Here is a 23,290-nt window from a genome sequence, read left to right as displayed (position 1 = left end):
GTTGCACGAGTAACTTATTCCACTGCCCTTCAGCGCTTACTCAATGCTAACAAACAGTCCGGCAGAATTTAATGCAACAGCATCCTGTAGTTACCACTTGTGTCCACAGAGGCCGCTGTTGTCACTGATTAAGAAAAGTCACATAGTGTTGCTTTAATTGAGTCGTCTGAAAGTTCAAGATAAGACGGAATGAAATTGCAACCACAAGACCTGACCACGAGATTGAGAGTTCAAAGGATGATAGCACTAATAAACCCCGGTGCCTGTCTGTAAAATACAATTAACTCTCGGCATGTTGTCACTGCCCAGGATCACATCATTACAGTGTTTCGCTATTGTTCGCTTTGTTGACCTAATCTTTTATAAATTAAGAAGACGAGTTGTTCTGAGGGTTTTCTAGAACCTCTTAGCCTCCACTAATCATGAGAGCTTAAATAGATGGCGCTTCACATTTAAAGCTGCTGAATGTCAAGGAGTAGTGATTGTGCAAGAGAGGGAATCACCCGCGTGATGAAAAATGGCAGAAAAATGAATCAGGTCACTGAATGACACAGTTTTAATCCAAACTGCTCCACTTAGACCATCTCTTGGGAACATAAAATGGAAGAGGCGAGGAAGAGGAAGGAGAGAGTTAGAGGAAGGAGGCTGAAATTAGAGGGAATTAAGAAGAGAAAAGGGGAAAGCAAAGGGGGAAAATTAATTCAAAAAAGAGGGATGTATTACTCTTTTACAAACTCTGCCAACTCTGATTTATTTCATAGGGGGGACACTATTTCATCTCTGCAATATTCACATCTCATACAGGACTAATTAGTCGATCAAACATCAGTTGCTATTCTTGACATTATGCGGTTATAGTACCACTTTTTTATGAATTGAGCACAGATTTTCTACTACTTTTGACAGGTTTGGAAGCGACAGCGGTAAGACTGAAGTCTGCAGAGACCTCTGGTGTTTAAACCTGCAGTTGCACCACCTGAATAAGAAGTCATCACTTATGTGCTTTGATGCAACACCATGTTTAGGATGCAACATTATGGTAGGAGTGTACAGATGGTAAAGCCCACCCAAAGCCCTGATCTCAACATCACTGACTGAAGGTAAAAAGGAAGTCGCACTGATGTATGAAATTAACTGAATCAAAGCTATTTATAACATTATTTAGATTTCATTTTAGATTTCATTTAAGTGGCTTAAACGTATGCACATTGCTGCACACTGATAACACACATCTTTTCCGAGTATGTGTGTTGTGCTGTTTCCGCTTTGATTATCATCTGACACAACTGTAAATGTCTGACACAGTTATATGTCCTCCGGTCATGCAGCAGCGCTAATTGCATTCACGCCAAGTCAAAGATTATGTGGATGGCAAATGATACAAATAACTAACCAGCGTCTTTAAGCTGCTACTGCCCTCTGTTGGTGAAACTGGCTCATAAGCAGACGTGACCCCTGTAAAAACTGTCCGCAAAATAAATTAAAACTGCAAGAAATATTAAAAAATAAATGGTTTGGTCGTAGTTTTTGTGTGAAGTAATTAAATCAAAGTAAGCAAAAGAAAGAAAAACCTTATTGAAAATGGACATGTTTCGTCGAGTACTGAAGATTAAGGTCTGTTTTGATTCCAATTTTTTAAAACAAAAATGAAAATCTCAGTGAAATCTGCACTTACTAGATGGTTCTGATCTGTCTGTTGCTACAGTTTCAGCTTAAGTTACTCATGGACCCTACTAAGTCCCAGTGTATTAAAGGGGCAAAGGTTAAAGTCAGGATTAGGGCTAAATGTGGCATTCTTCACCAGCAAAGTATCCGTCAAAACAGATGAGATAGCTTATGGTCAGTATGTCACTTATAACTGTTAGATGACAAGTTGAAAGTCAATTCTGCTTTGATTTTGATCGTAATATTAATAAGAACGTGCATAATTAATTTCAAAAAAATGTCTGATGACTGTTTGTCTTTCAATGGAGTGCTTCACAACTGACAATACCTCACGGCAGCTTCTGTTCAATTCGTCCCAGCTCCTCTGACTGACAGTTCACAGGTGCTCTGACAGACGGCGTCCGACGAGAGGCCCGTCATGTGAGAGGTGGTTTGACAGCTGACATTGTGGAAATAGTTACCTGCTCTACATACTAACACGAGCGAGACGCACACAAAGAACATCTTGGTGCGGACCGAAACCGATGGCCGCCTGTTGGCTCGCTTGCACGGCAGTCGGCGCAGCACTTGGCCGCTAACACCTGCTCAGACATCCGAGTGTTGACACAACTGTCAAAATCCGAATGGGCGCACACACACACACACACACACACTTTCTCCACAGAGCGTAATCACACCCCAGCTGGCCCGAGGACAACTGCATTAAAACCGCTAGTGTGTCAAAGACTTTTTCGCACTTTGTTGTCTCAACGTGGCACGCTGCTACTTCAGTGCAGACCTAATCATCGAGACATAAACGGTTTTGTGTGTGATTGGCAGCTGAAGTGAACAATGTCCACCTCATGGCCACAGCTGGTGTGTCATAGTGTACATACCAATAATATGCAGTCTTTGTGTCATGAGCTGTTCCCTTTTTTCCTTCCTACTTTCCTCCTTCTCTCCTGGATTTTTTACAGAACCCTACTGCTTTCTCTTTAGACGTCTCTGTAAGCGACATTCTCTCCTTTTCTGTTTGCATCTAGTGGTGAACCCAACGAGTTTCTCGTCTTCTTTTTGTTGACAAGGAAACGCGTTCGCCTCCATTTCAGACGGCAGTATTGACTCGCCGAGCAGTCATAAAGAGATTTTTCATCACCATGCAACAGATTTTCCGCTCGTCTACAACACTTGTGTTCCTCGGCAAACCAGGTCATTTCTATCAATTCGGAGCCACATGTGAGCTCTTTGCAGCAACGTTTAGACGACACACAGCTGCCCGAGGAACATTTAGTGTCCAAGTGTCCAATTACATGTGGGCCCTTGGAAGATGGGCACTATGTGCTGAAAAAACTAGATTTCAGAGTTTTTTGTTCTTCAAATATCAACGTAAACCTACCAAAACTGAAGCTCTGACTTGGCACTTTAATGTTGCATCCATTAGTTTATTTCAAATTGAATGTGGTGAAGCATAGAGCCCAAAGAACGAAAAACAAAACCCTGAAGCTCAAGCCAATGCAAAACAACAAGGTGTAAAGAAAGTGGAAGTATCTTGAGTAAAGAAGCTTTCTTGTGTTGATAAATTATACGCTATTCATGCATAGCTTTTATTTTTTTTCTCTTAAACTACTCTGAGAGCAGAATTAATATGAAACCCTGTCACATGCAGATGATGGTATAATCCAGTATATGTGGAGGAAAACACATTAGGTGCATTGCTTGGACATGTAGGAAGACATAGGTGAAGGTTTTGCAGTTTTGGAGGTGCTGGAGTCATTTGTTTTCATGACTGTGATTGTCGTGAAGTCCTTTGAGACTGTCGCTACACAAAAAGCTTCTGCTCTGTGGCATTCTACCTACTTTGCACTTCACCTGCAACTCAAAACTGTATTACGGTAATTTTTGTAACAGTGTTTTGAGTTGCTGCGGTACTTTATAATAAGATCAAATACACTTTAATGTCTCTTTAGGGACATTTTTCTTGGGCTACTGTAATTGCATTTACAGAGCTTGTTGATTTTAGCATGTGTCTGATTTTCCGCCCCTCTCGCCACCGCTGCTCCATTTAATCCTCATCTGACTTCCCTTCCCAACTGTCCTGTGCACGAGCACTAACGTGCACAGGACACGCTTGAATAGCGTTGTGTGAATCAGTCCGAGTCACTCTGTTTGTTTCCCTTTAACAGAGCCAACACTGTGTACAAGCCCTGGACTTTTTTTTTTTTTTTTTTTTAAAGCACACACAGAACAGAGAGCTAGCGGACCATGAGGAGATAGCAGAACTTCTAAACAACAACAATAACAACAACAAAACTGTGTGCTGGATTAGTATCTGTACCTTTTAGATACACTTTACATAGACAGTCAGCCACATATTGTAGTTAAACAACATTTGGCACAACTTAAACTATTAAATCTCCTAAAACTCCCTCATGAATGAAACACAGCAGCAGCAGCAGCAGCAGTGGGATCTTTCCACCTCCAACCTACTGGATTTTTTGGGTGGTCGGGATGATTTAGAAAAAAGCATATCATGTGGAATTTAAGGAATTACACTGACGCTACTCGTAGAAGGGGGTAAAATACTTTGATGTGACATATTTACAGAAGTGTAAGACGACCCTGAAGATTCACGGCATAAATAAGAGATTATCTAATCCCAAACCTGTCTGGTGACTTCTTTACTTGCCACCTGAGTAAATGAAACAGAAGTGATCCAATTTCACCTTATCTTCAAGCCACACATTCCTTTTACCAAAGCGCCTCGGAATTTTCAACACAATGCGCTGGAGACTTGTGGACCTTTCAAGCACGCCGAGGCCTTTGGACGCGAAATGGTGGATGATGTTTCCCAGCATGCTCTGGGGCCACAGACGAGGACAAGACTTGAGAGGGTTTTGGCCAGCTAAAATTACAAACTGGCATCAGATAAATTTAGAGGCGCGCCACTAAAACGCACCTGACACGATGGTGTGGCTGTCTGCCTTAAATACATATGTAATGTAACTCCCACCCCACTCTCTCCAACTTCTGACAAATAAACCAGCGTTGGCATTATGTAAACTGAATATATCTGCACCTCAGACGCTGAAATTAACATTCTAACCTGGATTTCAATGTGGTGGCAGCAGAGATGGAAAAACTAGAGGCTGCAACAATGAACACATATCCACATGTAGGGCTGCAAACACCACTATTTTTACTATTGTTGATTTTTTTCCCTTTTTTTTCTGAAAAACATGTGACCAAAACTGCCTCTTTTGTTATTTACTATGATGTAAGACAGAGGGAAGCAGCAAATCATCACAATGGTTGCAATCAAGGATTTTTTTTTAAGGGAGTTAATCATCTGTCAAAATGGCTTCCAATTAATATTCCATCAATTAATTAATTAACTAATCTTCTGAGCTCTGTCCCCAGCAGTCCCACCCCTCCCCTCCCCTTCCTCCCCCTCTGGCACGGATTCATGTGCAGTCATTGGATAATTATACATTTTTACCCAATTATCAGTCGCCTATGAAAGAGGAACGCGCAGCATGTGGCCCCTAATAAAAGCGTCAAGTTATATATCATTCCAGTGATAATTACTTTGATGGTGCGCGTTGAGCAAAGAGGTGCTCCGGAGGTCCAGCCACCGTGGAGGACGTCCCTCTGTCGGTGGATGAAGGGAGTGGTCTAACCGGGAGAGAAGTCAGTGTTTGGCTGCTGCTTTTTTCTTTTTTTTCTCCCCTTCCTCCCTCTCTCTCCTGCTCTCTCTCTCCCCGAGCACCGCTTCCCTAAACGGGGCACAAGACAATAACACATCACTCTGGACAATCGGTGACAAAAACAACGCAGCGCTCCAAAATGCATGCGCACACGCACAAGGCGACGCACGAAATCCCTGCTGCACATGGCCCGAGCAGCCAAACAATAGGCATCACACAACCATTAGACTCTTTGCACAGCCAGCGCACAACTGCACAACCTCAATTACCTCCAACCCCCCCCCCTCCTCAATTTGCTCCTTTTACTTCCTGCGCCATATAAATATTTTTATTCACTCAGTCACCCCTGCTCGCCTCAGCTTCATTTATTCACTCCTTCACCCCCTCCTTTTTTTTTTTTTTTTGTTGCACTTGTGCCATAGAGAATAAACACTGTTTGATATGGACCCTCCCACACACACACACACACACTGTCACCCATTCACCAACTCATCCTCTCATCCATTCCCTCCCAGCTCAGGAAAAACACTCACTCATTCACTCCCCCTCCCCTCCCCTCCCTCACTCCTTAACTCACCCATCCTCACACAAAAAAACACACACTCCTCACCTCAGTGGACACAGGTGGAGGAAGAGTGACTCCAACTTGATTATTGTTTATCAGCTGCAATCTAGCAACCAAGCAGGCAGATTGGGTGTAATTGTAATTAAGGTGGATTTCAATGTGTGACAGGGGACACTTTGGAATGGGTTGGTTCCCTCAGTAGTTAGAGGAGGACCTCCATCAAGCAGCCGGCTTTGTCGTGCACCATTGATGACGAGGAGGATAGAAAATTTGGTTATTATCCCCCAAAATGGTCCCCCTAATAATGCCACAAAAGTCAGGATGTGTGTGTGGGGGGGAGAAAATTAAACACTACTTCAGTGGCTGTGACTTTCACATACGAATCAAAATGGCGTTGCAGGGAGGGACATGAGACCTGATATTAAAATAAGAAATAATCCAGCAGAATTATTTGCAAAGTTTGTAATCTGGGTGGGTATTTACTGCCGTGCACGTCCACCTCACATGAATATAATAAAGATGGGGGGACCTCATGTGGGAGCTGTTTATTGCCTGTGGTCCTGATGCGCCAGTTCCTGAACAAAAGAAAGCCATCACTGCGCCCTATATTGAAGGACTTTGGTTTCGGCTGCGGTGCCCCCCCCCCCTCCACCAGCACCACCGCCACCCTCCTCTTCCCCGCAGCTGGACGCACACCTGGACACCCCACTCGGCTTTGACCCCTGCCTCAAACGCGGTGATCAGTTTTATTAACCGCAATCACAATCCCTGATCTTTGGAGGTGTTGGCAACTTTCCTGACAATGGAGCTCGAGTGGCGACTGCCATAGTGACAGTTATAAGCAAATCTGCCCCCAAAACCGGCGATCAAAGCAAACCTACCCGCCGCGACACGACCCGAATCAACCCCCGGTACCGTCCCGAGTGTCACCTGTGACTTACATATTGTGACATTTCATTTATAGGAGGTTTAACAGTAAATAATCTCGACCACGTCACTCAAAGTCAATGGCCGGACTGTGTTAGTTGGGAAAATGTATCGATGTATTAAAAGGAAAAACGGGATCCTGCGCCTGCCGAACCTCGCGCATCGCACCGGGCAAAGATTCGATTTGGATTTGCGTCGCGTGATTCGGCCGCCGGTTCCGTCCGTTTGGGTCAATTTAACGCGAATTGTGCAAAATTGTTCACGGCACGCGTTACTTCCAGCGGGTTTTCCAGGAATAAAAGTTGTTCGCCGGCGCCGATCCGGCGGAACAAGTGTGTCCCCGTGAAGCCCAATGTCTCTGCTTTCAGCCCATGAGGTTCCGTGGATCACAGCTCATCCGCAGTTTTTATATTTGTCGCGAGTTGGAGGATGAAGAAACACAAACGGGACGGCGCCAGTTCCATGGAGTCCGCTAGATCAGCTGCTGGCAGTTGGTGTTCTCAATCACGTCCGCAGATAGGCTTCATAGGCTCACTGAAGCGCCTGTGGAATAAGACACTTAAGTGATCCGGTGTGCAGACGCGACACTTTGTGCGGATGATTATATTAATGTTATTTTTCTTTTAAAAACACGGCTTGACATTGTCTGATTACAAGGACTTTGTGGGAAGAGAGAAAAGGAAAAAGCGTTTTTTCTGGACGCGCATTTATTCCGCTCTTCCTGACGTTCCAGTGCACCGAGCCGGCTGAAATTACACCTCCAGGACTTGTTTGTTAACTTATTATTAAGAAAGAAAAGTCATCATGGCAGAGACGTCGGCAGCTCCAGCCAAAGCCAAGAAGACATCCAAGCCCAAGAAACCTGCCTCTCATCCCAAGTACTCGGAGATGATTAGAGCCGCTATTGTTCACGACGCGAGCCGGAGCGGAGCGTCCCGTCAGTCCATCCAGAAGTACGTGCGCAAGAACTACAAGGTGGGAGACAACGCCGATGTACAGATTAAAATGGCCCTGAAGAGGCTGGTGGCGGACGGGACGCTGCGCCACACCAAAGGCATCGGCGCGTCCGGATCCTTCAGGCTGAACAAGCCGGAGGAAACCAAAAAGACCACCAAGACAGCGGCGGTCGTCAAACCCAAGAAGGCTGCGAAGCCCGCAAAACCCAAGAAGGCGTCCAAACCCAAGAAGGTGCACAAGACGCCGGAAAAGCCCAAGAAGGCAGCTGCAAAGAAAGTGAGGAGGGTCGCGAAAAAGGCGACGCCGGTGAAAGCCAAAAAGGCACCAGTTAAGAAAGCCAAGCCAGCCAAGGCCAAACCAAAACCAGCAAAGAAAGCAGCGAAGCCCAAGGCAAAGACGGCCAAAAAGGGAGCCAAATCAGCAAAAAAGAAGTAAAGAAAAAAAAGAAAAGAAAGGACACTATGAGAAAGACAAAGTCACTGTAAATACTTAAGGAAATGTTTTCGTATATGTATTATTTTTGTAAGGTCTCATGCAAACTTATGCTGTTTCTACCAGTAGTTTTCTCTCCATTGCACTATAGCCTGAAGAAGCTGTAGAAATACCTGTGAGCATTTTTATTCCGTTAATAATAATAATACCGTTAATTTCTGTCTGATCCTTGGATACGTGTAAGCTCGACTGAAAGTGTAAATACAGTCCAACTAACTATAGTTATTGTTAGTGCACGGGGTCATACTGAAAATACAAATGTTTGAATGGTGAGCATTGTTGAGCCTTTACAATGTACAGACCATAGGCAGTGGACGTCAGCAAGATTTTTCCTAAAGGCTCCATAGTTGTCATTCAGCGTCCATTCTGTCAAAAAAAAAAAAAATTCTCATGTTCAGACGACTCATGATATACAAACATCCCACTGTTTCCAGTCACTTTTAAAGACTGTTGACACTACAGTTCAATAAACCTTTGTCATCTTCTAAAAAAAACAAAAAAAGTGTTTGTGAACTTTATTGCGCGCATTTTACGCGTGCGTAAATGTGCTCGGTGAGGAGGACTTTCTGGGTATTTCAAAGATGGAACGTAAAGCATTATCTCCTCCATTGGGATACATATGTGTGTGTGTGTGTGTGTGTGCATAGAAAGAGATATCTTTGACAAGCAAACCTCCTCCACCTGATTTTTTTTCTCTCTAAGAAATGACAGCTATTGTGCACCAAGATGCTGCAGACAAAGTGGAGCTTCAGTGAGGTGGATGCTTTTCTGTCAGAAGGAGGCTGATTAAATATAGTGACACTTAAGAGGACTGCGAGTTATGAAGTGTTGACTATGAAATGGGCACTACATAAAAAGCAGCAGTTTTAAATATCATCAGGTTACATTAATAACTACAATCGCTCCTCTAAGTAACTTCTTTACCAAGCATCCATGAGGGGCGGAGAGGAGTTTAGTAGCGATTTAAAGTGAAGACCTGCATGCCAGAGATTATACAGTGAACAGAAATATAACACCTTCAGAGAGCTGAACAGTGATAACATGGTCAGAATATTAATTTAGTGGAGAAATGATGTGTCTTTTGTGCAGATTTGTCCTTTACAGAGGGCATAGAGGTGAACTTGGAGCTCTCGTTTACTTTCTTCACCCTGGTTTGAACACACACACTCCAAACCCAATCATCTCCTTCTCCCGTAGCGGCTGCGCATCACTGAGAAGATGCTTTCGCAGACACACCCACCGCTCGCTGTCCTGCTCCTCACCTGGCTAACAACACTGCCATCTTGTGGCGACGCGCAGGAACAGCGTCTTCACTGCAGCTGTGGGACCGAGGAGGAGGCAGCAGCAGCAGCAGCAGCAGCCAGGCTGGAGCCGAACTGATGCTGAGAGTCAAGATGACATAGAAATTACCCTCTACACACCGTTATTCATTATGATCTCTAAAGACAAGTGTAAGATCATCAAACGAACCTTATTAAACAGCTCCTGGATGAATGATCAAAGAGGAGCACTCGTTCAGGCTTGTTGTTGCTGCATTCTGAGATGTGAAGGGTAGTAATTGGCGTTGCTTCAACACGCGGTAATCCGATTTCCAAAGAACCACAGAATATCCATTTTTGAAGCAAATTATGTTTGACACAAATGTGGTTTTGTGACTAAGATCATATGGCATTCAGACCGTAATGTTTGAAACAAAGCCTCCTCTGAATCCTTCACTCGTACACACATGCAGCATTGTGTGTGTTCGCGGTCTGATATTTGTGTATAAATCCTGGGAAAATAAATATTCTGCAAATCAAGATTTAAAAAAAAAAACACCCACTGTCAAACATATTAACATTAAGCAGAGCATCCACCACATATCTTTCATCCCAACACCCGTAACATCTTTTGGGCCAAAGTCCCAACCCAGTGTGGTCTGGTCTTTTATTAAGCATCTAAATCAGTTCACTTTCAGTAAGAAAACAGCATTTTAAAAGTCACAGAAATGTGTCCTGCAGAAAGAGCAGGCCCTCGCCTGAATTAATCCACAAAACAGACACCGTCATGACCGACTCATGTTGGGAAAACGATACAATGGCAGATTATGTAACACAGTCAAACTGTATGCACAGTGGCCGGTGCATGGGAATCGAGAAATCACAAATTACTAATCTATTTCAGTCTCAATTAAAATTAATTCCATTTCAATGTGAACAGAAGAGAGGCTAATCGAGCAAAAGCAGAGATCAATCTGACCACATTTTCTCTTGCATTTTATAATCTTCACGTTTAACCTGGCTTCGTATTAGAGAAGAAGACGTTCTTTTTTTTTTTGCTTTCTTGCAAATGCAAACCGCCGTCTTCCACATAAAGCAATCTTTTTCATGCACAAAGAGAAATCTCTCCCTGCTACAGCATTTCAGTGGATGCCTTACTGCTAAAAATATTTTAACAATAAGATTCAAGCTAAATATAATGTATTCTCAGGCAAAACGGTATGCCTAAGGGGCAGGCAACATGCTACTATTATTCATTGCTGCTGGAGTTATTTGGCAAATCGGATAGGACCATCTTCTGTCGTCTCTTGGTCAAAAGGAGAAATGTTCACTTGGGATTTTCCGTGAAAGCCAATCGTTTGTTAAAAATGCGTCATGTGCTCCCCTTTGGTTCTTTAGTCTGCTCATTTTGGCATTTTTCTATTATGCTTGGGAAACACTGCATGTATATAAAAACTCTCACTATTAACACTCATCAGATGATTGAGGGGAAAGCACTGTTATCTTCCTGCATTTCTTCCCCATGATAAAGCACCTTTTTTTGGACACTAACAGTAGCAGTTCTTTGTGCATCAAGCGCAGACAGGCTAACCCCTACTTAGCCTGGTTAGATAAGGCAGCAAAAAGCTGGGCAACGGCAGCACAGGGAACAACGCGATCATCATCAGCTTCCAATTGCCTCTGGACTGTTGTGATGAGCTGACTTCAAAGTGAAGAGGTCAGACAGTGAGAATGGCAAAGATATGGAAAGTTTCCTTAGAGTCTTTAGGGTAAAAAGTATGATGATGATGATGATGGTGATGATAAGGGCTTCGTCAAGTTTAGACTGCAATGGTTCTGGATCTGGCCTCAGTGGTTTGGTCTTGATGGATGGAGCTTCAGGTCGACAAAAAAACACAATCACCCAACTCGCTGTTGGTCATTTCAGTCTGGCCACGGCTCTGTAGATAGCGAAACCCAGAACTGCAACCACAGCCGAGCCCAACGCCACTCTCAGCCAGAATGATGTGTTGCTCATGTCTGAACCATTCAGGTGTCTGGAGATTGGAGGGGGGAAAAAAATTCCCAATTGTTCGGCGCCCTTCCTTATTGCCCGGTTCCTGGTTTTAAAAGGGCCCCTTTTTTTCCTTTTCCGGTTTCTTACTTTTTTTTTGGGGGTTTACTAAATCACATTATTTTTCTCATACTGTACGTTGCTGCAGCATTTCCTCTCACCCTCTGTCTGACACGTTCCCTTTTAGCTCCTGTCTCTTTAAGGTCCCCGTCACAAAAAGCTCACTGTGCCCTCATTCGTCAGCTGGCTCGACAAAAGTGAGGCAATGTTGGTTACGTATTGTATCCCCAGATCTATGAGTAGAAGGATGTGGCACGGGCAGAAGCAGCTGTAGTGAAGAAATGCTGCAAGGGAGCTGCTGCTTCTTTGTTTGAGGGTGTACCAAACTTTAAGAAAATGTGCTACGTCGTGAAGTAAACAAGTGACGCAGAAAAGCCTGGACTTCACATCAGGTGTGTCAGGCAGGTAAGAAGCAGTGTTTTCGTGGGAAGGAATAACCCTCATTGCTGTGGACTGCTGTCTTTGTTGACCATTTACATCCACAAAACAGCCACGGAAATAAACTGAAAGCTTAAAAAGCACAACACTGGCTCTTTAAACAAGTGTCTATCTTCCTTTACTTCTCTACCTATCACCAGAACACCAGAGCAGACTGTGGAGACAAACACACTAGATTTCTAATCTTTTTATCCTTCTTCTAAAATCTTCTCCATGTCAGTGACTGATTTTTGTATTTTCGTCATCTGTAGCAAACCCTGATTCTCCGTGAATAGTCGTAGGTGGTGGAACTGAAACGTACGGGTACATTGCTGCGCAGGCAAGCCTGGTGTAGATGTTCTTGCTGGTGGAGTCGAGTAACAGGCTGGAGAAGGGCAGCGGTGGAGGCAGCCTGTGTTTATAACAGAACTCTGCTGGAGCCATCCCGTGGAACTGCTTGACTTCAGAAAGGTCCACCTTGGAAGCAACCAGCACACATGGGATGTTGCTCTCCATGTAGTGTTGCTGAATAAGAAATGGGATAAAGAGTTTAGTTGAGAGAGAAGTTGTTGGATTTTCTAAAGGGGGCCCTACTGAAATTCAGATAACTTATTGTAAAACATGACTGTGAACCATTGCATTTAGTGGTGTTTAAGAGCTTGACAGTAATTAAGTTAAATCACAAGTCGTCCTTAAATGGAGCTTTTGATTCAACTAGCAATCAGAATAATAACAAATATTCCTCCTGCCAACACCATGATCAGAAACGAGACCCCACTTTGGAACACTTTTGAAAATGTGGTTTAAATTCTTTAACATTCTTGTGACATTAAAAAAAATGAAATCCTGATGACTTCTCACCAGTGTCTCTCTTCCACTGCTTCATCTCAGTGAGCACCCTCAACCATTTCTACCCTTTATGCAAGTGGTGCATCTTTCCAGAGGGAAACCTTTTTTGTTATGAGATCTTGCTACCAGGAGATTCTGAATCGTGGCGGGAGCTGGAAGTAGTCTGCCTTCTCCTGTTTAATAACTGACAAATTATATTTACAGATTAAGTTTTGTTTTGCTAGAATAAAAATCAATAAAGTAATAATGATGATGGAAGCAGGTCAATGTATCTCTCCCTTGCTATTCCATTTATTATTATAGATTATCTAGCCCTGGCAATTTTCAGCTCCCAAATTATTTTTGCTTTTTGTAATTACATATATGGACAGTAGAGACTGCTAAAGACTGTAGAGAGAGTATTAATGCATGAACAACCAGGCTGATTGTGTGCAGCCACCAGCGCACAATACAGCAAAACAGATGGAAACCGATCTCAATGACACAAAGTAAAGCAAAAACAAATGAACACTTCATCCTTTAAATGCGCCTGTAATGTTTTCGTGACTGACCTTGTATATGCTGGCACAATAGTCGAAGGAATGCGGGTCACTGCTGTCATACATGAGACAAGCTACATCACAGAAGGCATCTGATGCCTTCAGGAACCCTGTCTCCACATCTACCTCATTGAGCTGCAGAAGAAAGACAAGAGTGTGGTGCTCAAGCTTTATCCAGGGTCAGAGGTCAAGGGTCAGCATTAGGATCAGCATGGGAGCTACTTACGATAAGGTACTTCTCCTGGTTGCTGACTTGGACAGTATTTATGACATATGGGGAGAAGGCACTGCTGGAATTTCCCTTAGTCTATGAAAACCAAAGGGAGAAAAAAATGAATGATGGACACTAATATATCACACCTTAATCAGCAATACATGACATTATTCGCTCCAGATCAACTGATGGTGCCATACCGCAATGTTGCGGCCCACAAAGGCCTGGAGAAAGGCTGTCTTGCCCGTTCCTCGCGGTCCAATCACCTTGCAGAGAAAAACTGTCCGCTGTGTCTGGCGCTTTTCCAGGTCTGCCTCTTTCTCCCGTGTCACTGTAAAGCATACAAATTGAGAAAATAAACACAATATGCAAACTGGCATTTTCTTAATTTTCCAGGCAGTATTCGTATCTCTGAGGTTGGAGGCAAACATCTGCATGAGAAAGGAGTCAGCAGAGGACATAATTGTTGCACCAGCTTAGAACGATCAGCCTGCCACAGGAGCTTGAGTTCTTGTACGTGGCAAGAAGAGTCACTTCGTTTGTGTTTCATTCATCTTAGCCACCAAACAGAACATAACAGGTTACAGACCAGCTTGTAGAAAACGTCACTTATGCTGACCAGTTTCTTTTTGAGGAATTGTGGCTGCGCCATCTAAGATCTCATCAAAAAAAAAATTAAAGTGCTGTTATAAACAACAATGACAACAAATGATAGGAAGACTCCAACTGCAAAAAGTATTTCCCTCTTAAGAGGTCAGTTCAGTTTCTCAGATAATTAGTAATCCCCACTCTTGGTCTGTAAAATGTATGACAGTATATACGATAGCACAAAGAGGCTGATGAATTTAATTAATTACATTTACCCTACACTGAACAAGTCAAATGATCACATATATTAAAGTTAAAGTGACCTCTAGTGGCAGTCAAGGTACTACCACAGGATACAACAACTACAGTCTGTTTGGAATATTCATATGAGGCTTGTGGTTAAAGTCAGAGGAAACAACACTGATAACTGCAAGAAATTTGACTGGGAAATAAAATTATTGGAAAGATAAAAGAATGAGACATCAAATCTAGAATTCTAAAACTAACCGTAGCGTTTGTCCTGAATGTGGTCCCACAGTCTAGATGTTATTACTGAAAACAAGGCGGTTTCTCCTCTATAAAGTAGCCAGTTGAGGACATGTGGGACAGTAGTTCGTCAACTAAAACTGCTCTGCACTAGATAACAACAAGGGAATCACCAAAGTCTTCCGACTCGGTCCTCCAGAAACAATGAACATCTGTACCTAATAATGTGGCAATTGTTTTGAGACATTTCACTGCGGACCAAAACATGTGACTGACAACCCAACCGACACCAGCCTTTCCTGAATGACACATTAGCATGGCCAACATTGAAGTACAATAACAATTAACATCATTACTACTTAATAAAAGGCAGATTCATCACTGAATACAGGTTAAAACCAACAACCTATAAACCAAAGACCTAAATCAATCTCTTCATGGTCTCTCTGACATCTGTGGGTCAGCTCAACTAAAAAGGTGCTTGCACAGACAGCAAGTGTTTGATTACCAGCAGTGACACATATTACAGAACACTTTTCAATCTTGTTCACACATTTCTGACAAATGGTCCTCAAACTGTCCACAGTATGTCTGCACAGACACCATTCTACTAAGTTAGACTTCCTCACGCTAGCTCAATCATGAATCACTGATTAAATGAGTAATTTGGAATAAAGTGCATTAGATATCAAACCAAGCACACATAGATATATTGACAGAAATACAATTCAAAAACTCCCCACTCAATGTGAACTATTTATTTACATGTCATGGACAAATGCACATGTATGTAAATCTATCAGGTTACAGCAGACACGATTAAGACTGGTAATCCTCCTACAGTGCTTAACTATGAGACTAGGATTAAAGAAGGATCCATGTGTCCCTTATTGCATAGTGACAATGTCACAACCTTTGTAATATATACAGTATATCATGTGTCAAGATTGCCTAAAACGGGCATAGTCAATCACACACCTGTGACTGCAGCAGTCTGTGAATCCTGTTCAGTGAGAAGAGGGAAGCCTAGGTATCCTAGGTGCTCCAGGCAACGGTGGATGTCAAGGTATGCAGAAAGCCTGCATGTGAAAGGCATACATGTGAGCTTTGAACAGTGCAGACTATAAACTGCCTGTAAGTGCAATAATGGGTAATCCTAGAGCATGCTTACATCCACTGACAGAGGTAGCCATGATTAGAGATGTAGCCCTCGTCTGTGGTTGGGACAGTCATGTACACTTCTGCGCCCCATGGCATGTAAGGACAGACGCAAAACAGGTTCCTGAGCTCTGCCGGTGACAGAGCAGAGTCCTTGTCCTGAGAGGGGGAACAGACAACCTCTTTAAAACAAAGAAAATCTCCTACTATTTAACAACAAGCTGCATTACATTTTGGAGGCAAGTGTGACACTGTGACTCAAGCTGCGACGATTGCGACTCACTTCATCATATTTGTCAAACAACCGCTGGAGGAACTGGTGACCTAAATGATTGAGCTCTGTGGTGCAGCCTACAGGAACCCGTAGTCTGACAACAGAAAAACGACAATTAGATACTTACATAATTAAGCATTCCCAACGAATGTGTGCAAACAACACAGTTAAATGGAAACACAGGACAAATACAGCACGGTGGGATAGATAGCTATGTACAATACAGGGATCTTTCCTGTCAACTGTTTCAATATAACCTAATCAGTCACTGCACATACTCAGGGTAAAGATAATCATCAGTCAGCTCAAGGTTGTCATCGTAACCAAACTTCCTGAGGATAGTCCATGTGGTTTCATGCCGGCCCCTTTGGATAAATAATGTATTAAGGAACAAGAAACCTGCAAAAGAGGAGATGTGATACTTGGCCATTAGTTGAATGTGAACCTCTAACAACAAGGTTTAAAGTTACATGTTCTCATTCATGACTGTTTTTACCATTTAGTGTCAGGCCATTGTCCTGCACCCCTTCGCTGGTGTTCTTCCAAACTACAGTCTTCACGTCTTCTAAGGCTTGAGGCGCCAAAGGATTCCCGAAACAAGATTTCTACATGAAAAGAAGGATTTTTTTTATAGCTAACAAAACATTTTATCCGTCCCAATAGCTGAGAAAACATGCCAAGTGATTTTAATTGGCACCTGAAAGCTATTGAGTTCAGCATCACTGAGAATCCGGTCGTTGTCCTGGTCGGATATGTAGAATATTCTGCTGAGGGCTCGAACACATAAAGGTTTAAGCTGGAGAGAAATATTGGAAATTGATTGTTGGTTATTCATTTGTTTGTAAGTACACATGGAAACAAGTGGATGGATCTACAATCCATAAGCGGCGTCTGTATCCAAAAATGGCTGACCTGTTTGTCCTCCGGGTCATAAAGAGGAGCAGTGGGGTGGAGAACTGCCTTCTGTGCATAGTAGAAGAGCTCTGAAATGTTTTTTAGGTTCTTTGCAGAACACTTGAAAAAGAAAAACCGCACAAAGAATATTTTAGATAAGATTATGAACGCAATCGAAGTGTCAGACAATGTGTGTAAATATGTACCCAGGCACATTTGATAAGCCTCTGAAAGAGTCGAGCTTTACCTCGACACACGTCTCAATCTCCGAGAACTGGTTCATAATGGGAAGAATGGTTTCCATTGAACTCCCACAGCGGAGATCGGACTTGTTTCCCACGAGGATGATTGGAACCCTGATATAACAAACGGAGACAGGATGACTCTCAGTACAACACGACAATGATTCTGCAGCACAAAATGAAATTATGGAATTCAAATACTGTGTAACGCACGACTCTGATTCCACACATTCTGGGCATTAAGCTGATGCTCTGAAATGCTAAAATGATACAAGCCTCAGGTCTCTAATTTCCAAAATTTGCCAACATTACATGCAAACACTGGGAAAGAGGGCAAAGTTCAACAGACAAGCAGGCAACACACACCCATCAACAGCTGACACACACACACCCTGATAAAGACTCTCTGAGCCAAAATGCCTTTATTTATCCACGTATCAACACGGAGCGCCTTGGACACTCTTTGGAATGTCAACCAGTACTCAGAACGTCCATTAATAAGAAATGCAAAACTCATTATTTTTTCATCTTTAGCTGCTACATACTTGTTCCCCTTCTCTGCATCTCCGTTCACTAGAGGTATCCATTTGGTTTTGATCTGAAAAACAAAACATAGCATGGGATGCCAATGTAATTTGTTTGTAATCTAAATGCATTAAGTAGACAGTATTTGGAATGCTTGCACAGTATTAGGGAGTATTAGCCAAGTACCTTGTCTATCGTGTCCTCGTTGGTGACATCGTACACTACACACACCACGTTAGCCTGTGTGGGTTGGAAAAAGGAAACTTACTTCATACAACAACAACAACAAAAAAAGACAGAAACAGAATCCAGTCAGCCTCCTCTATTTAATCCCCTGGCACACCCCTGACTTTTATCATTTCATAGTGTGTGCATTACAAAAACTGACCTTATCAAAAGTAGGACAGTAGAACTGATTGATAGAGTGATAACATATGAAAAAGCATGCAGTATTCAGGTGCCAATTACAATGTGCAAGAGAGTTTATGTACAAAAATACCTGGAGCCAGAGGAAGGAAAAGGATAAAGCTCAGGATGTTGTTGCTCTGGGTATTAGGGTTACAAAGCTTAAATGGACATCGGTTCTCCGAGTGCATCACACTCAGGGAGACTGTATGACTGACCAGAAACATGCTTTTTGTCTCATGAAACAGGCAAATTAATGTATTTTTATGGCTCAAACTTTGACATTTTAATTCACAGCTGATTGAAATGTTTGGAATGTTCCATCTTGGTTTCGGCCTTGATTGCATTTGGTTATACTGTTTCATAAAGTATGTTCAGTGTGCTCATTTGTGCCGTGCGGTGTTTTTACCTTGATGATCTCATCTCTAAGAACTTCATTGCTCTGCTCTTTTTCTGTTGTGGTTAAAGACAAACACGGAGAAATGTCAAAGTCACGTCATTCAGACCCGCACGCCCGCAAGAAGCACTGAGACCAACCAAACATGTAAACAGTGAGGGTGCTACATGTTTGCCTTCATGTTACCTGAGTAGTCCACGATGTGTGTGGGCACCTTCTCTGGAGTTACGTCAGCAGGGATGGTGATCTCTTCAGCTCTGGGGGGAACCTGTTCAGAGATTTTACACCATAATCTGTATGAACTTCTCATCATTTAATCAGACAGCAGCTGTCCATTACACACACCCAGATTATCAATTACACAGTACGCATGGGCAAAATAATGGTCTAAAAAGCTGACCTGACACATGTGGCAATGCTCCCTGTCTTACAATTAAAAAATGTCTTGAAAGTACACAGAAAGTACATGCAAATCAGTTTGCATGTTCTCCCCGTGCAGCGTGGGTTCTGTCCGGGTTCTCCGGCTTCCTCTCACAGTCTAAAAACATTTTGAGGTTAATTGGTGATTCTAAATTGTCCGTAGGTGTGAATGTGAGTGTGCTTGGTTGTCTGTTTCTAAGTGTAGCCCTGTGACAGACTGGTGACCTGTCCAGGGTGTCCCCTGCCTTCACCCTGAGTCAGCTGGGATAGACTCCAGCCCCGCCACCCTAGTGAGGATTAAGCGGTGTATAGATAATGAATAATGGTTCAGGCATGCATGCTGTGGTTTACCTGACATGAATCAAGTTTCATTATTTAACAATCACACCTCATGCATTTTGCAACACTTCTGACCCAGGGTGTAAACTGTTGTGACAACAGTCTTACAAAGTCATGCTGTCGTACAGTTACACATTGGTTTGTGTGTCATGTGTGACCACTCCATCACATGTTTTACATTTATTACATGGTTAATACAGAACTGAAGCTTAACTTTTAGAAAACTGTATCGCAATCAAATCGCAACGTCTTTCAGAAAAATAACAATCACATAAGTTTGCTAAATCATTTATCCCTACTTCAAAGTCCAATCACAAAACAGATTTAATGATCTATCATAGAAGTTTTATGATGATTTATAACTGAGGCACTAATGGCTTCAACTACACATTGATCTGCCTTCTTCTGTCATGGCATGTTCACAAAGGAATCTGATGATTACTGTAGAAGTACTACAGCCCTAATTGGCTGACCGAGTCCAGTGCAGGGAGCAACAAGCAGCTGTTTATCTACTTGGAGCCAACAAATGGGATGTTAAAACAGTTTAAACACAGCAGGGGTGACTATCTGTGCTGACAATTACCTCTTCAGGGAACTCCTCACCAACCAGAGACATGATGAGTGATGTCTTCCCCACCTTGGCTGTTGGAGAAGAAAATATAAAGAAGATGAGAGACAAGAGACGAAAGGATCCCATGTACAAGCAGCTACATGTGCTAGCAAGTTAGCTAACCGGCTATTATTTACGTTATCATTCAAATGTTCTCATATAGCCTGAGGTGCTGCTGGTTAATATGGAAATAAGCCAGCACTGTTTTTTTTTTTTATCAGAGTAAACAGCATAAGCATTGAGTCTAACGCGTTTCACCCTCAAGAAAGCACAGTCACATGTAAGGTTATTCTAACTCGTAATTTTAGAATCCTAACGGTTTTAACGCTAATTAGCTAATGAGGCAACTCCCAGACTGCAGCTAATGCCGGGCTAGCTAACATGCCAATACTTTCTAACTTAAGGATACTTTCTAAAACAACAATTAACGCCAGCCAAAATACATGTGTGTATTCCATAAGGTGAATTTCTGAGGGAAACTGGTTAGTTGGCAGATAAAAGCCAAAAGCACGACCGTTATAGCAACTATCAAATGGAAGTTGATAACTAACGTAATTAATCGTTATAACTTCACAGCAAAAACACTTCAAGCTAACATGGCGGAAATTGGCATTTGGACAGCTGCCACTTTGCATAAAACACCTCGTTTCATTTAATAGGACACACTTTCTCCAGAGACATTTATATCCACCTTTAAGCGGGTATCACCACCAGGAGTAACCGAGGTAAATTCAGCTAGAAGTTAGTTAGCAGCAGCAGCTAATGTTTGCTAGCTGTTTAGCTTGTGGCCAGCTGTGAGTGTGAATGACTTACGTTCCCCCAGCAAAAGTATCCTGACGTCTTGTTTCATGGTTCCTCTCTCTTCGAACAACAGCTGGACGCGCCGCTAGTGCTACAGCGACATTTATCTTTCATTTGAATGTCAAATTTGTAGCTAAAAACCAAACGCGTGCCTCTGCACAGCGGTATGCACCCAAGGTGAAACCATATCGTTCCGGTTCACAGAGGAGACGGAGGAAACGCGCCCCCTGCTGGAGCAACACGTCTACTGCTCTGGGTTTCACTGTTTACCTGTAAACCGTAAAAACACACATCATGCCCGCAGAGTGGAGTAAAACTATTTAATTCTGTAATATAGTTACATTAAATTATTTTAATTATACATGTAAATACAGCTTCTGCAATATTATTTTTCTGTTTTCCACAGCTGCATAAAATGATCATAATCTACTATTAGCAGTGACATATTTGGCTCATTCTTTTCTTTAACAAATGTTTATAATGTAACTAAGGCAAATTACAGGCATTCATTTTATTCCCAATAATTAGACTGGCTTTTATTTAATAAATGATACTTACAGAAAATTCATATATGAACACGATACATATTTTATTTTCAGTCATGTTAAAATAATATCAAACTTTTAATGAAATGCATCCTTAAAAAAAAAAAAAAACTTAATTGCTGAGTTATTTATTTATTTTACAGACACTAGAAAAATGCAAATACCACAATGAAAATACACAGTTAAAGCATTTTTATTAAAATATTAAAATGTTACTTCAGTAAAATTAAGATGCTTAATATTAAGTGTAAGCAAGTGTAAGAGTGAGTGTGTAAATTCAAAGTGCTTATGATGTTTGAGGAAAGGTTCCTTTCTGAATATTGTGGCATTCTGCATATATTAGCATTTAATTACTGGCGCCTCAATGCAATAATGTGAGAAGCTCAGTTCAAATGCTTTGTATACTGATGAGTGCTGTAATTAAAAGGTATATATTTCTAAACAAATCATAGGTTAAATAAAGTGAATCTTCATCGCAATGACTGACTGTGAATTTCAGCAATCCAGGTCATTGTAATCCTAAGAGCCTCAGCAGCAGGCAACTGGGCTTCTCTTTCTGATTCTTGAAGATGTTTCACCTTCACCTAAGAGGTGTCCTTAGTTCTTATTGACTAGGGGGAGGCATAGCTGTTTGTTGACGCTTCATCGCTCAAGATTCACTGTCCCTAGTCCTGATGACCGGACCCACATGACACAAGGTGGTAATGGTGGTGAAATGTTTATCTTTTTACTTATTCAGTTGGTAATTATATATTACCTATTGGTCTCTCATTCTGTATTCTTTAGTATGACTGTATGTATGTGTGTGTATATGTGTGAATATATATATGTGTACAGATGTGTATGTGTGTATGTATGTGTGTGTGTATATATATGTATGTGTATGTGTATATTGCTATATGATTTTGTTTTGTTAATTCTTTGTTTATTTGGTACTTGTCTTTACATATTTGAAATCAATCAATCAATCAATCAATCAATCAATCAATCAATCAATCAATCAATCAATCAATCAATCAATCAATCAATCAATCAACTGCCTGGGGATGGTTCTCAGGACAACATTCTGAGTTCCTGATAAGTGGTGCGATAGACTTTCTCCAGTAATTAGAGTTTCCATCAGTCCTCTCTCACACCATCTGTCTTCTCTTTCCAGAATGTGAACGCTGCTGTTCTAAAAGAAGTGACCCTATCTTTAGATGTAGGAGAACTTTCCTGTGCTGAGCCATGTATCTGTGGAGCAGTTGTTTAGTCTGCCCTATGTGTAGGTCTCTACACTACTGCTGTATTGGGTGACATACACAGCCTTACTCAGCTGGTGTTTGGGTGTTTTATCCTCAGGGTGAACCACTTCTCATCCTGCTGGGTCTGAAATGCACTGGGAGACACTCAGACACAGACACATGGTAAAAGGATAATATTTGTGACACGAAATGAAGAATGAAGCAGGATAAAATACAAGTACAGAGAGTGCAAGGACTTGAATAAACGTACTTAATCTCCCACTATTCAGATCAGAACATAATTCTCCCAACTTCAACCACTATGTTGTTTAATGATCACATTTATAGACCTCTACTGTCCTTCAGATGTACAGCAGTTCTACAAGGGCTAACTGCTGTATTTATTTTTCAAAGGTACAGAGCATATGTACAGTTTATTAATCTGAATAAAGAAGAGTTTAGCTGTAATTTAAGACGTATCAGCCACAACTAATGCAAATGGTAAAGATGATAATTATGTATTATTTGGCAAATTCCTTGTTTAAAAATTCTGGAAATCTATCCTTTATGGATTTCCAGTGTTCTTCATCCAAAGCTTCATTAACAGAAGTCAAAATTATTATTTTTTTAACTTGCTCCATTACACAGTGAGATCTCAAGTTCTCCAAAGTACAAACAAGACAAAAAAAAAGGATAATTTGTG

At 41.9% G+C, this 23,290-nt stretch overlaps 2 protein-coding genes across 2 annotated transcripts; one reads left to right on the top strand and one right to left on the bottom strand.

Moving 5' to 3' along the window:
- Positions 1 to 7,381: 7,381 nt before the first annotated feature.
- LOC103355566 (histone H1.0-B-like) lies at positions 7,382 to 8,791 on the top strand. The gene has a single exon (XM_008279411.1). The coding sequence runs from the start codon at positions 7,645 to 7,647 to the stop codon at positions 8,230 to 8,232; it is 588 nt and encodes a 195-aa protein (XP_008277633.1). The 5' UTR covers positions 7,382 to 7,644; the 3' UTR covers positions 8,233 to 8,791.
- A 1,379-nt stretch (positions 8,792 to 10,170) lies between these two features.
- On the bottom strand, positions 10,171 to 21,019 carry rhot2 (ras homolog family member T2). The gene is made up of 19 exons (XM_008279410.1): positions 20,832 to 21,019; positions 19,992 to 20,050; positions 18,836 to 18,917; positions 18,662 to 18,705; positions 18,034 to 18,087; positions 17,868 to 17,920; positions 17,328 to 17,436; positions 17,099 to 17,200; positions 16,884 to 16,982; positions 16,683 to 16,791; positions 16,465 to 16,585; positions 16,196 to 16,280; positions 15,926 to 16,071; positions 15,733 to 15,833; positions 13,881 to 14,011; positions 13,693 to 13,773; positions 13,479 to 13,601; positions 12,401 to 12,603; positions 10,171 to 11,584 (listed from the first exon to the last, which is right to left on the bottom strand). Exons 1-19 carry the CDS (start codon positions 20,866 to 20,868, stop codon positions 11,467 to 11,469), a joined length of 1,857 nt encoding a protein of 618 aa, XP_008277632.1. The 5' UTR covers positions 20,869 to 21,019; the 3' UTR covers positions 10,171 to 11,466.
- Positions 21,020 to 23,290: the final 2,271 nt, after the last annotated feature.

The sequence above is a fragment of the Stegastes partitus genome, unplaced genomic scaffold, assembly GCF_000690725.1.
Source record: "Stegastes partitus isolate 25-593 unplaced genomic scaffold, Stegastes_partitus-1.0.2 Scaffold158, whole genome shotgun sequence".
Lineage (NCBI taxonomy): Eukaryota > Metazoa > Chordata > Actinopteri > Pomacentridae > Stegastes > Stegastes partitus.
Note: the sequence above shows the minus strand (reverse complement) of the source record. Positions and strands in the feature narration are given on the sequence as shown.